General features: G+C 53.4%; 9 protein-coding genes across 9 annotated transcripts; 2 read left to right on the top strand and 7 right to left on the bottom strand.

Moving 5' to 3' along the window:
* Nucleotides 1–152: 152 nt before the first annotated feature.
* Nucleotides 153–1,001, bottom strand: LTS14_008043 (uncharacterized protein; the record flags this gene model as incomplete). Its single annotated transcript, XM_064840731.1, has 1 exon — nucleotides 153–1,001. One exon carries the CDS (start codon nucleotides 999–1,001, stop codon nucleotides 153–155), a length of 849 nt encoding a protein of 282 aa, XP_064691762.1.
* Nucleotides 1,002–2,274: 1,273 nt separating this feature from the next.
* Nucleotides 2,275–3,972, top strand: LTS14_008042 (uncharacterized protein; the record flags this gene model as incomplete). The annotated part of the gene is made up of 1 exon (XM_064840730.1): nucleotides 2,275–3,972. One exon carries the CDS (start codon nucleotides 2,275–2,277, stop codon nucleotides 3,970–3,972), a length of 1,698 nt encoding a protein of 565 aa, XP_064691761.1.
* Nucleotides 3,973–4,130: 158 nt separating this feature from the next.
* Nucleotides 4,131–5,080, bottom strand: RPN10 (proteasome regulatory particle base subunit rpn10; the record flags this gene model as incomplete). Its single annotated transcript, XM_064840729.1, has 2 exons — nucleotides 4,131–4,992; nucleotides 5,055–5,080. The coding sequence occupies 2 exons, from the start codon at nucleotides 5,078–5,080 to the stop codon at nucleotides 4,131–4,133; spliced, it is 888 nt and encodes a 295-aa protein (XP_064691760.1).
* A 1,031-nt stretch (nucleotides 5,081–6,111) lies between these two features.
* LTS14_008040 (uncharacterized protein) lies at nucleotides 6,112–6,441 on the bottom strand (the record flags this gene model as incomplete). Its single annotated transcript, XM_064840728.1, has 2 exons — nucleotides 6,112–6,367; nucleotides 6,422–6,441. 2 exons carry the CDS (start codon nucleotides 6,439–6,441, stop codon nucleotides 6,112–6,114), a joined length of 276 nt encoding a protein of 91 aa, XP_064691759.1.
* Nucleotides 6,442–7,436: 995 nt separating this feature from the next.
* Nucleotides 7,437–8,070, top strand: RPB7 (DNA-directed RNA polymerase II subunit; the record flags this gene model as incomplete). The annotated part of the gene is made up of 2 exons (XM_064840727.1): nucleotides 7,437–7,766; nucleotides 7,831–8,070. The coding sequence occupies 2 exons, from the start codon at nucleotides 7,437–7,439 to the stop codon at nucleotides 8,068–8,070; spliced, it is 570 nt and encodes a 189-aa protein (XP_064691758.1).
* Nucleotides 8,071–8,748: 678 nt separating this feature from the next.
* LTS14_008038 (uncharacterized protein) lies at nucleotides 8,749–9,453 on the bottom strand (the record flags this gene model as incomplete). The annotated part of the gene is made up of 1 exon (XM_064840726.1): nucleotides 8,749–9,453. One exon carries the CDS (start codon nucleotides 9,451–9,453, stop codon nucleotides 8,749–8,751), a length of 705 nt encoding a protein of 234 aa, XP_064691757.1.
* A 994-nt stretch (nucleotides 9,454–10,447) lies between these two features.
* LTS14_008037 (uncharacterized protein) lies at nucleotides 10,448–12,301 on the bottom strand (the record flags this gene model as incomplete). The annotated part of the gene is made up of 2 exons (XM_064840725.1): nucleotides 10,448–10,953; nucleotides 11,014–12,301. The coding sequence occupies 2 exons, from the start codon at nucleotides 12,299–12,301 to the stop codon at nucleotides 10,448–10,450; spliced, it is 1,794 nt and encodes a 597-aa protein (XP_064691756.1).
* A 390-nt stretch (nucleotides 12,302–12,691) lies between these two features.
* On the bottom strand, nucleotides 12,692–13,808 carry LTS14_008036 (uncharacterized protein; the record flags this gene model as incomplete). The annotated part of the gene is made up of 3 exons (XM_064840724.1): nucleotides 12,692–13,256; nucleotides 13,322–13,571; nucleotides 13,631–13,808. 3 exons carry the CDS (start codon nucleotides 13,806–13,808, stop codon nucleotides 12,692–12,694), a joined length of 993 nt encoding a protein of 330 aa, XP_064691755.1.
* Nucleotides 13,809–14,152: 344 nt separating this feature from the next.
* Nucleotides 14,153–15,346, bottom strand: LTS14_008035 (uncharacterized protein; the record flags this gene model as incomplete). Its single annotated transcript, XM_064840723.1, has 1 exon — nucleotides 14,153–15,346. The coding sequence occupies one exon, from the start codon at nucleotides 15,344–15,346 to the stop codon at nucleotides 14,153–14,155; it is 1,194 nt and encodes a 397-aa protein (XP_064691754.1).
* Between the last annotated feature and the right edge of the window lie 99 nt (nucleotides 15,347–15,445).

Here is a 15,445-nt window from a genome sequence, read left to right as displayed (position 1 = left end):
GCTCTCGTCTCGGTCTCGTCTTTGCGACGCAGATGCGGATACACCTCACTTTTGGCTCTGACAAAGGTACGAGCAACAATGCACCGCGATGAAGAGTCCTTACACAGTATTCTATTGTAGAGGAGCTGCGAAGTGTTGAGTAATATGGCCATTCACATCACCTCCTCTACAGTGTCGTCCACACCGCGCATAGTTCCCGCCACTTCACCGAGCGCTTCAGCATAAGCAGCCAGATTCTTAACCGCATTCAAAAGCGGCTCTAGCCTCCTTTCCTCAGCACATTGTACTTCAAGATCAAAAAACAGCTTCTGCCCGATCAACAGATCCCTCAGCTCAGGTCGACGAGCAACGAGTCCGACAACATCGATGATCGCACCCTTGCCTTCTGGTCCATTATATTGCTCCGAGGCAGCGCGCAGATGCTTCAACAGTTCCAGCGCTTCTGCATCGATGGCATATATGGCGCCTAGCGGTACTAGCCGACACACGAGCTTGCCCAGTCCATCGTCATCCGGGCCACTGCAGGTGCTGTAGCGGTGTGCGAGAGGCAACCTCTCATGAAGCACTTTGACCAGCACGGTGCCGATCAGCGTCTCGCTTCCAGTGATTAGGATTGCGGGTGTCGCATTACGGGAGCCGGAGTCCAAGTCCCATTGCGATTCTCGACTGCACAGCTCGTGTAAAGCGGCCTGCACCCCCACGAGTGCTGTCGGCAAGCTAGCCGCATCTTGGAAGCTAACGCCAGCGGGTTTGCGGCAGACGAAGGACGTCTCAACATTGACAGTTTCCGTGGACGTGATGAGACCAGCTCGGCGCTCAAGCACAATGGAAGCTAGCACCTCGTCTCCTGCTTGGTATTCTGTCAGCGAGCTACCTTCAACTTCTTTCACGACGCCAGAAACGCCGGCAACCTTGTTGGTTCCTTCGCCGGCGTGCACAGCTCGTATATCGATCGTGAGCTCGGAAGCAGAAGGAAGGTGATGTCGATTTTGAGCGGCCATTCTCATTGATACTCGTTCTGGTCGATTGACCACCAGATCAGAAGGCTACACAATACGAGATGCGGTAGATGTGGATCCAAGGTTCAGCCCTGCATAGATGAGTCAGGTACGCAAGAGCATTATCGTACATATACTGACTACTCACACCTTACAAATTCGGCTTGGTCCACTGCTGCACCGGATCAACATCATGCAGCCTCACAAGCAACACCAATGTGCCCATCGACCCATCCAGCACCGGCGTCCCACTCTCGCCGCTATGGCCTCATGCGGTATCGCCTCAGCACTAGCCCTGTAGCCAATATCCTGTGGCAGAGCCTGATTGCAGAGACTACGGAAGTGTATCTCTTTCCTCTCCCCGGCAAGACTTTGGTGCGATGCGGATCAGCTGGCGGGATGAAGTACATCCTGGCTTGAAAGTCAGGTATGTAGACACCTACACGGATGCAGGATAGTCATGCTGGCCTGTCCTTTGTGGACATAACCTAGTTGGCCATGGTGGTGGGGTGCCAGCGCAGTACTCGCATTATTAGACATCTTCACGGATGGAGTACATACAAGATCTGCTGCTAAGCAATACACTTTCTGCTGTTTCGCAGAGCGTCGTTATAGTTCGAGCGATGTGACATCTCTAGGCACTTTGGGCTCCATAGAGTCGCGTAACGGTCTAGTCATATCGCGTCTCAGTCGCGACCTTGCATTGAAGTATCGGGGTGCGAGGTGACGCGATTGGCTCGAGTCATGGCTGGGTTCGATTGGCCAGTAAGACAGCCACGCTAACATATTGCCGACTTTTGGGACGTTGTTCTCTCTGATCCGCTTTTTGGTGAGGCGGCAGTAGCCGGTCTGATTCGTAAGAGCCTTGGCGCTAGAAGAACTTCTCTGCCACCTTGGGTCTGTCTGATCGTCGTCCGTCCACGACATCCCAGATGAGAAGGTTGCAGACATGGTGTTGAATCACTTGTCTGTTTATCACAAGGTGTAGTGGTATTGTTCGGTTGGAATGGCAGTGTCTGCAGACCAAGGTCAAGAGCTACGAGCAAGCCGGTCTCTTCCGACGTACAATTATGTCATGCTGAAGCATTGCGGATCTGCAGGCTGATGAGCACCACGAAGCTTCTTCATATGCTTATTAGTTCATGCTTCCACCTTCACTCACATTGAGTTCGAGGTAGGTAGCACAGTACTGTCCATCTATTCACCTCCGTCCCGTCTTGAAATTATCTACAAGCAGTCTCTCGCTGAAGAAACACATCACGCACCCCGGCCGATCATGGCACCCAAGCAAGAAGAAGTACAACAAGTCGCCGAAATCCTGGTGAACAGCATCTACAACGCCGGCATCAAAACCGTCTTCGGCATCCCAGGAGCAAAAGTTGACGCCGTTTTTGACCGTCTGAGTGACCACTCCGAGATCAAACTCGTTGTATGTCGACATGAACAAAACGCCGCTTTCATGGCGGCCGCTACAGGCCGCATCACAGGACTCCCTGGCGTATGTATAGCTACTTCCGGCCCCGGAGCAGGCAATTTGACCACGGGTTTAGTGACGGCGACGACGGAAGGAGATCCAGTGGTGGCGATTGTGGGTTCCGTGCCTAGATTGATGAGTACCAAGCACACCCACCAAAGCATGCCCGCCCTCGAAATCCTACGTCCAGCATCCAAGATGGCTAGCGGCGTAGACGTCGAAGACCAAGCCTCCGAAGTCCTCCTCTCCTGTTTCCGCGTGGCCAACACAAGCCCAAAAGGGAGCTGTGTCATGTCGCTACCCATGGACATCGCAGGCGGCAAATCCAAAATTACCGCCTTCCCTCCCCATGCCTTCAAAGCACCACTTTACGGGCCCGCACCCTCGCAGGAAATCGCCAAAGTAGCCAAGATGATCTCAGAAGCCAAACTTCCCGTCCTTTTTCTCGGCCAACGAGCAAGCTCCGCCATAGTCGTCTCCGCCGTACGAAACTTTCTGGCAAAACATCCCATAGCCGTAGTCGAGACCTTTCAAGCCGCCGGCGCCATCCCAGAAGACCAAGCCGGCCGCGTCTTCTTCGGCCGAGTAGGCCTCTTCCGGAACCAAACAGGCGACAGGATCTTACAGAAGTCCGATTTAGTCATAACACTAGGTTACGATCCCAGCGAATACGACGCCTTCGCCTGGAACCCCAAGGGCGACATAAGCCTTGTGCACGTCGACTACACCTCCTGTGATTACGGGGCGTACTATCACCCCTCCACCGAACTCCTGGGTTCCGTTCGCGAGAATATTCTCGCGTTAAGTGAAAGCGTGACACACGTTTCCAACCCGGCCGAAGATACCTTCTGCCAAGGCCTGAGCAAAGAGCTCGTGTCCTGGCGGCAGCAGCTGGATACCTTCACTTCTGCAAAGGGGCTGGTGCATCCATTGCATTTCATCTCCCAGCTTCAGAAACGGGTATCGAAGGACACCACTGTCTGCGTAGACGTAGGCACGGTTTACATTTACATGATGCGCTACTTCTTCGCCTACGAACCGCGGAAACTGCTCTGCTCTAATGGTCAACAAACTCTCGGTGTAGGAATGCCGTGGGCCATCGCCGCTTCCTTGGCTCAAGAGAAACCTTGTTCAGAGAAGGTGGTATCGATGTCGGGGGATGGAGGGTTCATGTTCTCCGTCCAAGAACTCAGCACGGCTGTGCAGCAAGGCTGCAACATAACGCATTTCATCTGGAACGATGAGGCGTTCAATATGGTGGAGTTTCAGGAGGAGATGAAGTATGGACGGTCATCTGGTATCAAATTAGGCGGTGTTGATTTCGCCAAGTTGGCTGAGGCGTTTGGTGGCAAAGGTTACAACATCAATGATTCGTCCGAGTTGGAGAAGGTGATGGATGAGGCGCTTGCGCACAAGGGCGTGAGTTTGGTGAACGTACGCATCGACTATAGCCACGCTAAGGAGCTTGCGGGTGGGTTGATTAAGGATAGTGTGGGTTGAGGTGATGCATACCTCTCAGAAGACAATGAGGTTTGACAAACGGCATTATTGTCTTTGCTCAGTCGGCTTGGCTTGGAGCAGCAGAGTGCCGCTGGTATTCTGTATACTATTCGTACAGGCCCGCTCAGAACGTACAGCATGCTTTATGCAGAAGCACCTCATGCAGTGTCCATCTTGTCCTTGTCATCCCCATCCCCCAGCTTCTTATCATTCGATCCGCCCTCGCCACTTCCACCTTCCTCTGGCACACTCTCAAGGGGAGTCTTGCCCTCAGCCTCATCCCGCGCTCTCTGCTCCCTTGCCTGCCTCTCCTGCTCCTCCTCCATCGACATACGCAGCACAAGCGCCAGCTCAGGATCCACACTAGGATCCACACCAAACTCGAAGCCATCACCTCCAGCGCCTGCTCCACCAGCGCCACCCTCGCCACCCGCACCGTTCATGCCTGCCGCTCCTGCACCGCCTTCGCCAGCTAAGATCGGACTCGCCACGATGCTGTCACTAAGCAGATTCGGCCCGGGATGTACCACCTCCATATGCGACCCTTCACTCCCCTTCACCGCCTCGTGGAACGCATTGAGCTTATCCATATTCTCATCTGTCAAATCGCCAAACACGACCAGATCCACAGCAGTGTTATTCTTCTTCAATCTCTTGCCCAACTTCACCAACCCACTCCTCTCCTCCTCTACAGGACTGCACACAAAAACAATAATCCGTTGTCGCTGGCTCTTATTCTGCCTGTGCTTGAGTGCCAAACTCGCAATGCTTATGCCTGTGCCTAGCTGACTGTGTCCCTTCACTTTTGTGCGGTGGAGGCCATCGAGGATCTTGCCGGGGTTGGTGGTGAGGGTTGTGAGGACTTCGGGGCCGGAGGAGCCGCCCATGGACATTAGGCCGACGGATGATTCGGGGTTTGACTGGGTTTTGGTGTGGAAGATGAGGTTGGCCGCGTCGGTTTGGGCTTCCCAGCGGGTGGGAAGGTAGTCGCCGTTGCGGGACGATTCACTGTTGTCGACGCTGTAGTCATGCCATCAGTATGCGCATTGAAACCAAAGGCACGTGATGCTCTATGTACTAACACTATCATTGTTGCTTCGAGAACCATCGCGGCGGCGGTCGTGCGAGCTGCTGGAGCTCGACTATGAGTTTATTGCAGGTATACGGTGTGGAGCGGTTCTTCCTGACTGTTTCAGGCGTGATGGGAATCGCTGTTGTTGGTGTCGATGAAGCCGTGAAAACGCGAATGTTTAGTGCTGCGAGTGAGAGCTCCAGGCGGCTGATCGACGAGTCTCCAGATTATGTAATGAGGCTCATCGGGAGGCGCCGTGAAGGTGGGGCTTCGTGCCTTCCTCCTCTAAACTTTTGCTGTTGCCACTTTATCGCGTGATCGACGCCTGCGTGCGATGCAGTCAAGACAACCATGATATCGGCGGCAAGTACGTTTCAATGAGTGCAAGTTTTCCCACGTCCCCAGCCCTGACGCATACGGGAAACACAATGCAACTATTGCCTTATCTCCACACCCATCAAGCAATTCTTACCTTACACAGAGCATATCCACTCATACGCCAAAGAATATCCTACAGTTCTAGACCTGGCTGGAGTTGTGCGGAAGATTCACGATGCTGACGAGGACTTGTCGATAATGGATCCTGGAAAAATTCATTCAGCACCCGAATTTGATTTTGTAGATGATGAGGTGGATGTCGTTGGCGGCACGAAGAGGTACAGTTCTGCCGTCATTAGACACCCAAGCGAGGAGGCAAATGGCGGAGCAGTAGCAGGAAGACTTGACCGGATCTTTCCTTAACCAAGGTCATACCTCTGCCGACTGGAACGTCTACGGCAATGCAGCTGCAAAGCTGAACCAGACAAGCGAATGGGTCGCTGAAGATGCTGGCAATGACAGAGGATGGTGAGATCACGCGTCGGGGGTACTCAGTACGATTTCACACTCTCCAAGTTTAGTGAAGTATATAGACTGCTCGCTTGAACAATGTCCATGGTAGCAACGTATGCACAGGGCTCGTCCTTCACTAGAACCACATTTTCATTTGATGCATATCCTGATTCAAAGCCCACGCCCGCCATAGCTTCACATCACCGAATCACATGCCCCGTTCCAAGATAGAAACCTTAGTTCTTCGTCCCACCCATATTGCTCCCGCCCTGGCTTGGCTCGCTGCTCACAGGCACGCCAGAGATACCCTTCTCGCCAGGCTGATTCGTACCATCCCTGACTCCTACGTTTGTCGATCCAGAGTCAGACGCAACAGGTGCTTTTCCGGGCTGTGACTCGGTGCCTTCGGTGTGGCCTGGTGCGTTGGCTGCGCCCGAGCCGTGTTTGGCTGCCTCTTGCTTCTGGAACTTGTCGCTTGCGCCTGAGCCGCCGCTGGGAATGTATTAGTAGTTGGAATGATAGAGTGAGAGAGGGAGATAGATTCACGGTGTCTTTGATGGAGCCATTGTTGGTGGTGAGGTTTGAAGTTTCCTTGGTGGTTACGTAGTTGGGTGGCTTGTTTGTCTTGTGGTGTGAAGGTGGATGAAATGGTGTCAGACAGGTTGTAGGGATCATAACAATACTTGGACCAGAATCTATCATACGATCTCGATTGATCGACAGGTACCATCTGCACATAATGATGGTCATCAACGTCACAAATGCTATCTGTGTCGCGTGACGTCAAGACTAGATGTAGAGTAAGGGCGAGGGTACGAAAAGTGTTCCTGAATTCTCTCAAAGACGCCAGCAACTATTTTTTATAAGCGATGCCAGTGTGCTAGTGATCTGTCACTTTGAGGCTATGGTATCGTGTCGCCAACGTTTTGTACCGCTATGTAGTGTCCATGCACATACACATGCAGCTGTCGTTGTAGCCATGGTTGCTGTCGTCCGAGGAGCGGTTTAGGGTCATTCCTATCGTGGTTGTAACGGTCAGGAGATATATGGCACCAATACTATGCTCCCTCTGGAATACTACCAGAGCGAATAGCAAGCAGAAGTGAATCGATCTTGAGAGCATGTGACAGCGCGACAAGCGCCAAGAGGTGCGGAAGCTTCCGGCGCAAGTTCTGGCGACGTGAAGCTGCAAGCACACGACAGCAACTCTTGCTCTTCTCTTCTCCTTCTCGTCGACCTTTCAGCACACTGGAAGGCTTCCATACATAGCGCCTTCACCGACTCGATATCAACTGTAGCATTCCCACATCTCAAGACTCTATCTCAAGGCCGATTCAAGGCCACATATCCATCAAAGGCGCAAAAAGCCTTTCATTCCTTTCTGAGCAGCAAACAAGATTCTACCATCGATTCATCGTCCGCGACAGTGCTAAGGACGTGAGGGAGTGGGTAGGAAGTGGAAAAGGGGCTGCGACGGCAGTGAGGACACTCCGGCGCACACGAGACAGCACCCGCAAAACCACGAGATATCTCAAATCACACCCCGAACGCACCCGCAACAATGTTCTTCGTCAAAACCCTCGAAGAACGCCTCCCGCTCCACCCCTCTTACTTCGGCGCCCAATCCCAACAATACATCATCGACCAACTCTACCAGCGCAATGAGGGCAAAAACACCGGCACCATGATGATCATCGCTATCATCGATGTTCTGGATGTCAGTGAGCCCAAGATCATGCCTGGGACAGGCATGGCGATGTATGATATCAGTTATCGGGCGATTATCTGGCGGCCGTTTCGTGGAGAGGTGGTGGATGGGCTGGTGAGTAGTGTGGTTTCGGGCGGGTTTTTCGTGGATGTGGGCGGTTTGAGTTGTTTTGTCAGTCGGCAGGTAGGTTTGGAGCATGATGTGGGAAATGATCGTGGGGTGACGAGATGTGCTGACGGGGCTATAGATGATCCCTGCGCAACTGAAGTACACGGTCGAAGGGTCTACTCCCTCCTTCACGGACAACGTGGATCAGACCATCGAGCGGGGTACACAAGTGCGGCTGCGTATCAAGGGTATGCGTAGCGAGATGGGCCAGATGTACGCCATCGGCAGCATCAAGGAGGACTACCTAGGGTTTGTTTACACCCTGTGGCCAAATTACTGGGACCTACTAACCTTTGACTTCAGACCCCTGATGCAATAAGTGCATTGCAGTTTTCAAGTGGCGACTCTGGCCATAGATGTGTACTAACATTATTGCTTTGTTGTATAGAATATGGCATTCATCAGCGTGGCGTTGGTATAGGAGAGGTGAGGCACGATTAGAATGAATTCAACTGGTGAAAAGCATGATATCAAGATACCCAAAACGAAATGTTTCTGCGTGCTACGATGTTCCAAGCGCATTCACTATTTCTATCCACATCAATGAAGTGAAGCGCTACACAATTGACCTGAGGCAGGAACGGTTGGCCTACACTATGGTTGCGGTGAAGCTTTGACCACAACTCTTCCAGCTGCCCTTATGCTTTTCGTGCCCGGCGGCTGTCGCATCGCCCTGCTCCGTAACAAGTCTAGCATGATACTTTGGCACAGCATTGGCATCATGGATACCTCCTCCATCGAGGCTCAAGCCAGTAGGCTAAGGGTTTGGAGGCACTTGTCTGCGACCATGATATTGAGGTCTCGATGTGGAAGGCCAGCCACCGTTTTGAAAATGGAAGCCGCTGAGAGGGCAAGTCGCTATCACAGATGACCAAGGAAGCACTGGCAAGGCGCACATGGCTCGTCCTGGAGCATTGTTGCGTCATGAATGTGTCAATAGATCGGCCACGGTCCTTGATCTCCTAATTCAGAGAGTGCCTGCCGCTTGGAAATGCTTTCAACCTTCCACCTCCTTGACACCAGCATCATCAGTCACCAGGCTCGCCTTGTTGAAGTCTTCGTCGTCCGGCAGCTCAATATGCACGCTCCGACACACAGCCACACCCACTTTGACACCCTCCGCTCGAACCTCAAGCACGTGCCCACCCCGACTCCTTCCCTCGTCAATGAAATGCAGATGCTCACCACCAACACCAAAGCCTTGCCAATTCTTCGGCGTCCTGAAGCCAATAATCGTGCCACTGATGTCATGGTACTCCTCGACCGACTGTTTCTTGCCCAACTCCGAGAGGGGTTGACCGGGATACTCCTGCCCTCTTACAGTTCGACAGTTGAGATACGAGAACTTGCCTTCGACACGATACGTGACGAAAAGGTTCTTCTTGCCGGGATAAAACCTTTCTAGCACCTCATCCACTGCTTCTTTGCCCTTCATATCTACAAGTTCGCTCTTCTGCGGCACGAAGTTCGTGCTTACAGCGAACGGAATCTGATCTGTCTCATCTGCCTCTCGCACTGACCCCTCAGCTTGGAGCTGATAGATCTTGCCTTCCAGCATGAGAAGTTCGCCATTCATGCGGGAGAAAGTTCCGAGGCCTTGGTTCCCTTTCTGTGAGAGCTGAGAGGCGCGGATTCCGTGCTCGCTGACACCGTCCATCAAGGCATTGAGTAGCGAGAACTGGTAGATGTGATTCTCTTCCATCTTGGAGGCGGTAGCTGACTTATGAGCAAGCCTGAATTACCCAATTACAAGCTGTGATGCTGTGGTGAGATCGCTCTTTTTCATTGATGAAGAGGAGTCTCAGAACTATCCTGGAGATGCCTATACTCGTGTCCACTGGGGAAAGGACATCCATTGAACGCCGGAGCACGTGTGGCAATGATGATACTGTAAAGTCTGCTGTGGATGGTATGAAGTATACCCCGTATGTACTCATATCAACGCGGGTAGCTGATATTATTATGCTGAAATACAAGCACGATCGTACGCCTATTTTCTTCAGTCCGTTCCCACTCCATCCTACCGCCTAGATTCGAGTTGGGGAGACAGCACGACCTTACCTGCGCAGAAATGTGCCTACCTTGTTTGATCCTTCTGCAAGGTAATTTCGTACACTATCACCACAATCACGGTCCTGAGATTTTCTTCTCATTCTGCATGCATATCGCCTGACCACTATCAGACAGCGCTATCCAGTGGAGCAACAATAATGATAACGTTACATCCGATCTGCACCATACTCCTCCACTATCACGCAATGTACCCGGTGCGGCGTAAGTCAGATTGCTATACCCAACCAGGCAGCTCAATGGTGGCGAATTGTCTCGCTTGCTAGGGAGCGCATCCTCTTGATAGCCAGGTAGCCTAGCGATATGCGATCGTCGCTAACAACGGATCGAAGGATATGAATGCGGACTATTGCATATAGGGTTATGTGAGGCTACCAGAAGACGATCGTATGTAGATCGCAACATCACCACTCCACGGACCCTTGCTCCGAGAGAGCAGTAGACAGAGGGTACAGAAAGCACAAGCATAGTCGATCAATGTCATATGCCTTCTACAACAGCATATCCATATATCTACCACCATCCACGCCCAACGCAAAACGCCACCACATATCCAGCCTCCCACGACCCCAGATCCTACAGCCAACACGACCGTCCACCTTCACGAGCAACTCTTTCACAAATGCTCACCACAGTCGCGGTCGGCTAGGCGTCACAGAAATCGCACTAGCCTGTAACCACGCCTCGACGTCGGACCAATCGTACTCGCTTTCCAGCTCGTATCTGGACTCGTACTCCTGCGCGAGCTCGGCATCTCCCGGCTCGTCTGGGTTAGCATTGTAGCTGTTCTTTCCTTCCACTTGGGGTTCCGGGTTTTTGGTATATGATGCACCATGGACAATATCAGCAATAGTGGCGGGTTTGACAGTCGCAATATTGTTGGGCCTTGGGAACTCTACCGCTACGTCTTCGAGCATGGCGGAGCCTGGGCCAATGGTTTTACTTTCGACTTCTGCGGCCACGGAGAGAGGTGTATCAGGCGTAACCAGGTGCGCGGTCTCCGTCGTAGCAACCGAGCCCCCAATCTCAGACTCCGGCGGAGAAGGCTCAGTGGCGCTCTTGGATATACTAGAGCGTGGATCGCTGCTGGTCGATGACAAAGCGTAGGTAGGTCCACTTGTAGGTTTTGTGCCTGCTGCTAAGTCGTCAGCTAGATCCACCCGAGAGGAAGAGATATGTGTGGTTAACATACCCACATCTCCGGCTACACCAACAGCGGTACGGTGAGTGCAATCTGAAGTCGCTAGCGAATCCGTCATCGGACTCCTCTTCATCTGCCTTGGCTCTGCAATCCTGAGCGGCATAGGCGCAATCATCGACTTCGGCCGCCCAGCCGGGAGACCAGCAGCGGCGTCGGCCATACCGATATCATCTTCAGTCGCTCGCCCTTTCCCTTTGCCCTCGTACCCAACCATAGGCAATGTCTGCTCGAACGCCATACTATGGGGTCTACCATTCGTCCTCATCGAATCTTGCTGCTGCTGCTGCTGCTGCTGTTGCTGCATACCCATTGGATTCCGTCTCGAAGCCGTCAACTGCGCATAAGAGTCAATGCCACCCGCCACGGCATGCGGCGCCACATCAGTACCGTGCTTGAAACCCTCCAGATAAGCCTGCTTGATCGCTTGCTCGGTGACGAAGCCGAGAGACTGCCTATGTATCGACTTCCTCGCCCGACTCGCGGACGCAATCGGGGAGTCCCGGCCAGCGAATTTCGGCTCCGGAGTCGTCGGCGCGGTGGAGTACTGCGATAGCGATGAAGACGATGCAGAGCGCACGGACATCGCATCTCTATAATCGAGCGACAGTCCTGCCATGGCGGCTGCAGCGACAGCGTCTTTAGAGCTGCCTACCTGGCCTTCCTCCGCCACACCGGGTAATATCCCCTCCCTCGCCGCCCTCAAATACTCCCCCGGCGCCCACCCACCCCCCGCATATCCCGACAGATGCGTAGGGCTGAACCCACCATCCCACGCCACTCCATTGGTATTATGACGGAGCAGGGTTTCGCGCCGAACCGACTTCTCCTCTTCCAAGCGATCGGCGAGGAGGCGTTTGGAGGCCGCGATATTGGTGTGGATTTTGCTGAGGTCGCCACGGTTGGAGATGGGGATGCTTAGTCTTGCGTCGCGGCCCGCATGGCGTGGTACGAAGAGCTTGCGTTCCTTGATCCCATTATCAATGCTGGGTTGACCAGCGGGAGCTTTTGCTACTGCGGCGGATGGTTTTGATCCGGCCGCTGCTTGTTTGATGGTGGATTTGATGGCGGCTGTATTGTTTGTGCGACTGAAGGGATTCCACCATGCGCCGTTGTAACGCGAGTCGGCTGGGGAGTCCTTTGGTACGCTCGCTTTGGACTTGAATGGCTTGTCCCTTTCGATCTTGGTGGTGTTGGTGGGCGGAGGAGGAATGGGGTGTCGTAACGGTGAGCTCGCCACTGGAACTGTCGAGTGGGTTGACTGTGCTTTGCTGGGTCTCATCCTGACTGATCTTTGATCGATGGGGTGGACGCTCGCGACACAGTGATAGCGACAATACTGATCTACTTCCACAAAGTCGCGCCTTCGGAGTACTTATCGTGTACCTCCATGATCGTGGATGTCGCAGCCAACAAGTGCAAGACGACACGACTCCGCCGCAGTAGGGCAGCCTTGCGACACATCGTCTTTCGGTTCTTCTTAACATTCCGGAGAGGTGAGGGGTAGAAGTGGTGAAGATATGAAATACAGAAGTCGTTATTGGCTCGGAGCTGTAGAAACATCGAAAGCCTATCCGGACAGCGGAAGTGTATGCCAAGACTGCAGCAGAACCTCATCTGCCCCCAAAACCCGCGAAGCGTGAGATTGTGCCTGCGCGTAATGCGAGGCATTTCACCCTCGTCTCCTTAGCGTCCTCCCACTACTCGTCGCGGCTACAGGCACTTCTGCCACCGCCTTCCTCCCACCTTTCTTGCCACCCGTCGCACTCGCCACAGCACTCTTAGCCACTGCAACAGGTTTCTTGACCACCGCTCGACCCTTAGCAGCAGCTTTGTGGATGATGGTCGTACCGGCGGAAGTGTTACTCGCCTCGCTACTTCGACCTTCCACATCGCTACTCATGACCGTTGCAGGACGCTTAGTCTGTTGACGGCTTGGTGCGCGGGAAGATGCAGCCGAGGGCGGCACTCCTAGGTAGACTGGCTTGACTGGTGACATGTGTGATTTGAAAGGCGATGTCACTACAGCCTTGAAAGGTGATTTCGGCAGTGTTCGAGAGTTATGTGATCGTGGCGAGAGGACGTTGGCTGGGACTGCTTTCCGAGAGACGGTGCGCGTAGCTTTCGTGTTGGCGGTATTCGTCTTCGCACGCTTCTTTGGATTCGGTAATTCGTGGTCCAGCTCACTCGTAGGCGCGTTCTCCTTGTCATCTCCTTCATTTCGAGCAATCTGGTCACTACATCCTGCGTTAGCCAATACTCATTCCCCCCGGAACCTCATCACCATCTCTCATTTGCTTACCTCATCCTCTTCATCCCCCGTCCAGACACAGGCGCCACAGGCATCCCCCTCACCTCCCTCGGAGTATCCTTAGCAGGCACAGGCGGAGCCGGAGCCGGCCGTGCCTTCTCCGCATGCTCGTCCAGCAAATCCTGCATATTCCGCTTCCTCAGGGCCGTCGGGATCCGGTTCACGCGCATCTCCAGTCGAGCTCGTAAGCCTTGGGCTTGAAGCGCATATTGGGCGCGCAGTTTTCGAGCGCGTTCCGTGACTACACGATGGTCCATTAGCTCTCATGGTATAGCTTTGAGGGAGATGATATCGACATACTCTCGAGCTGAAGGTTGTCGATGAGGGCTTGCTTCTGCGCTGCTGTTATACTGGCTGTTCGCCTCCCTGGGCTTTGCTCTGGTGTATGCGCTTCTTCATGCTGTTCATGCTCGGTTTGTGATATCGTTGCCACCGGTGCTTCGACGGATTGACGCATCTTCTTCACACGAGGAGGCATCGCTAATCTCTGTTTCGATATATTGTCGTCGACAAGTGTTCTTGAATGACTCCGTGCAAAGCCCTCATTCGCGTGATGCGCGAATACCCCAAACAAACAGACGTCACGAATGGCCGCTCCCGTTGAGCCGCATCGCGAGAACTGAGATTTAACTACAATATTACTGGATCCTCAGCCAAAGTATTACTTGAAAGTGTGCACGGACAGAGAACAATACACCATTGAAAAAAAGAAGATCCTCACTGATATGATACGTTTGGGAGGACCATGCTTGCTTGCAAAGCGGAATGCCTTAGGTCCATAAGGGAAAGATTGAGTAGGATCTCAATGACTATCTCCAAACTCTACGGATGCATCTTACTACTCCCCCGTCTCGTCTTCATAGGATGCTCACTCACCGTGCCTAACATGGCAGCCGAGTTCACACTATCCTTCCTATTCTCATCCTCATCCCAACCTCCACCACCCTGTCCATGCCCACCAGCGGCAAGAACATCCAAAAAAGGACTATAAGGCGCCGCCACACTATACTCCCTCCCCACTCCTCCATTTGCTGGATGCTTCCCATCATAAGCAAAATCAAACCCGGGCCATTTCCGCTGCTGCTCGTGCATTTGATCGAGTGCGGAGCCCACGATATGGTATTTCTCCCAGTTCATGGCGGGCATGCGGATGATATTTTGGGGGCCGGGGATGGTGGTGAAGTCGGGGGGTTTGGGAGGTCGTGCTGTTGGGTTTGCCTTCATTTTCTCCGAGGACGATGGACGCGAGGGCTGCGAGTCCAGGATCTCGCTCGGTAGCTGCGTTTCTTGCGAGGCGATTTCTTTCTTCACATCATGCATTTCATCCGCATCAAGCGTCTCCTCCTCGTCCTCCTCATCATCCTCTTCATCATTATCATCATCACTCCCCTCGCCATCAAGAACACCTCTCCACCCCGCAAACTCCTCCCTCTGCTCCCTCAGCCTTCCAGCCCTCACCTCCTCCCTAAATCTCCCCGGCTCATCCACAGCCGCCTTCTTCAACCCCTCCAAACACCTCAAATCATCCTTTGCCTTCTTCCTTTGAAACTGCAACGCCGAGATCGCCGCTCGAAGCGCAATAGCATCCGTACTATCCTCGCTACTGAAAGGCTGAGGTGCGGCTGGAGGGATGAAAGTAGCTGGTGCTATCGCTGAGGATTGCGTGTGAATATTCTGCTGTTCTGCCTGCTGCTGTGATTCGGGCTGTAATTCATGCTGCTCGTCCGCCGGCGGCACAATAACCGTAGACGCCCCGTTCGGCTGCGGGACTGGCAGTATCGGCTGCACTTTGGGCGTTATGGGACTGTAGGCCGGTGCTATGGGTGAAGGCGCAAAGGCGTTGACTGGGATAGAGACGGGTGGGGGAGCGGAGAAGGTGAAGCTACTTTGCCGTGGCGGTGATGGCTGGATGTTAGGTTGGCCGTACTGTTGATGTTGCTGTTGCTGTGGGAAACTTGTCGGTCCTGGAGACGCTGATGGTGATGTGGGTGTGGAACTGGATGGTGGTGTGCCCATCTGGTCTCGTCTGGTCTAGTCTGGACCGTGCACGTACGATGATCTGCACGCCTCAAGAACAGATTGTCGGAAAGCCTCTTCTCTTTCAGCAATAAAGAA

Source organism: Recurvomyces mirabilis, assembly GCF_035927965.1.
Source record: "Recurvomyces mirabilis strain CCFEE 5264 chromosome Unknown scaffold_23, whole genome shotgun sequence".
Taxonomy (NCBI): domain Eukaryota; kingdom Fungi; phylum Ascomycota; class Dothideomycetes; order Mycosphaerellales; family Teratosphaeriaceae; genus Recurvomyces; species Recurvomyces mirabilis.
Note: the sequence above shows the minus strand (reverse complement) of the source record. Positions and strands in the feature narration are given on the sequence as shown.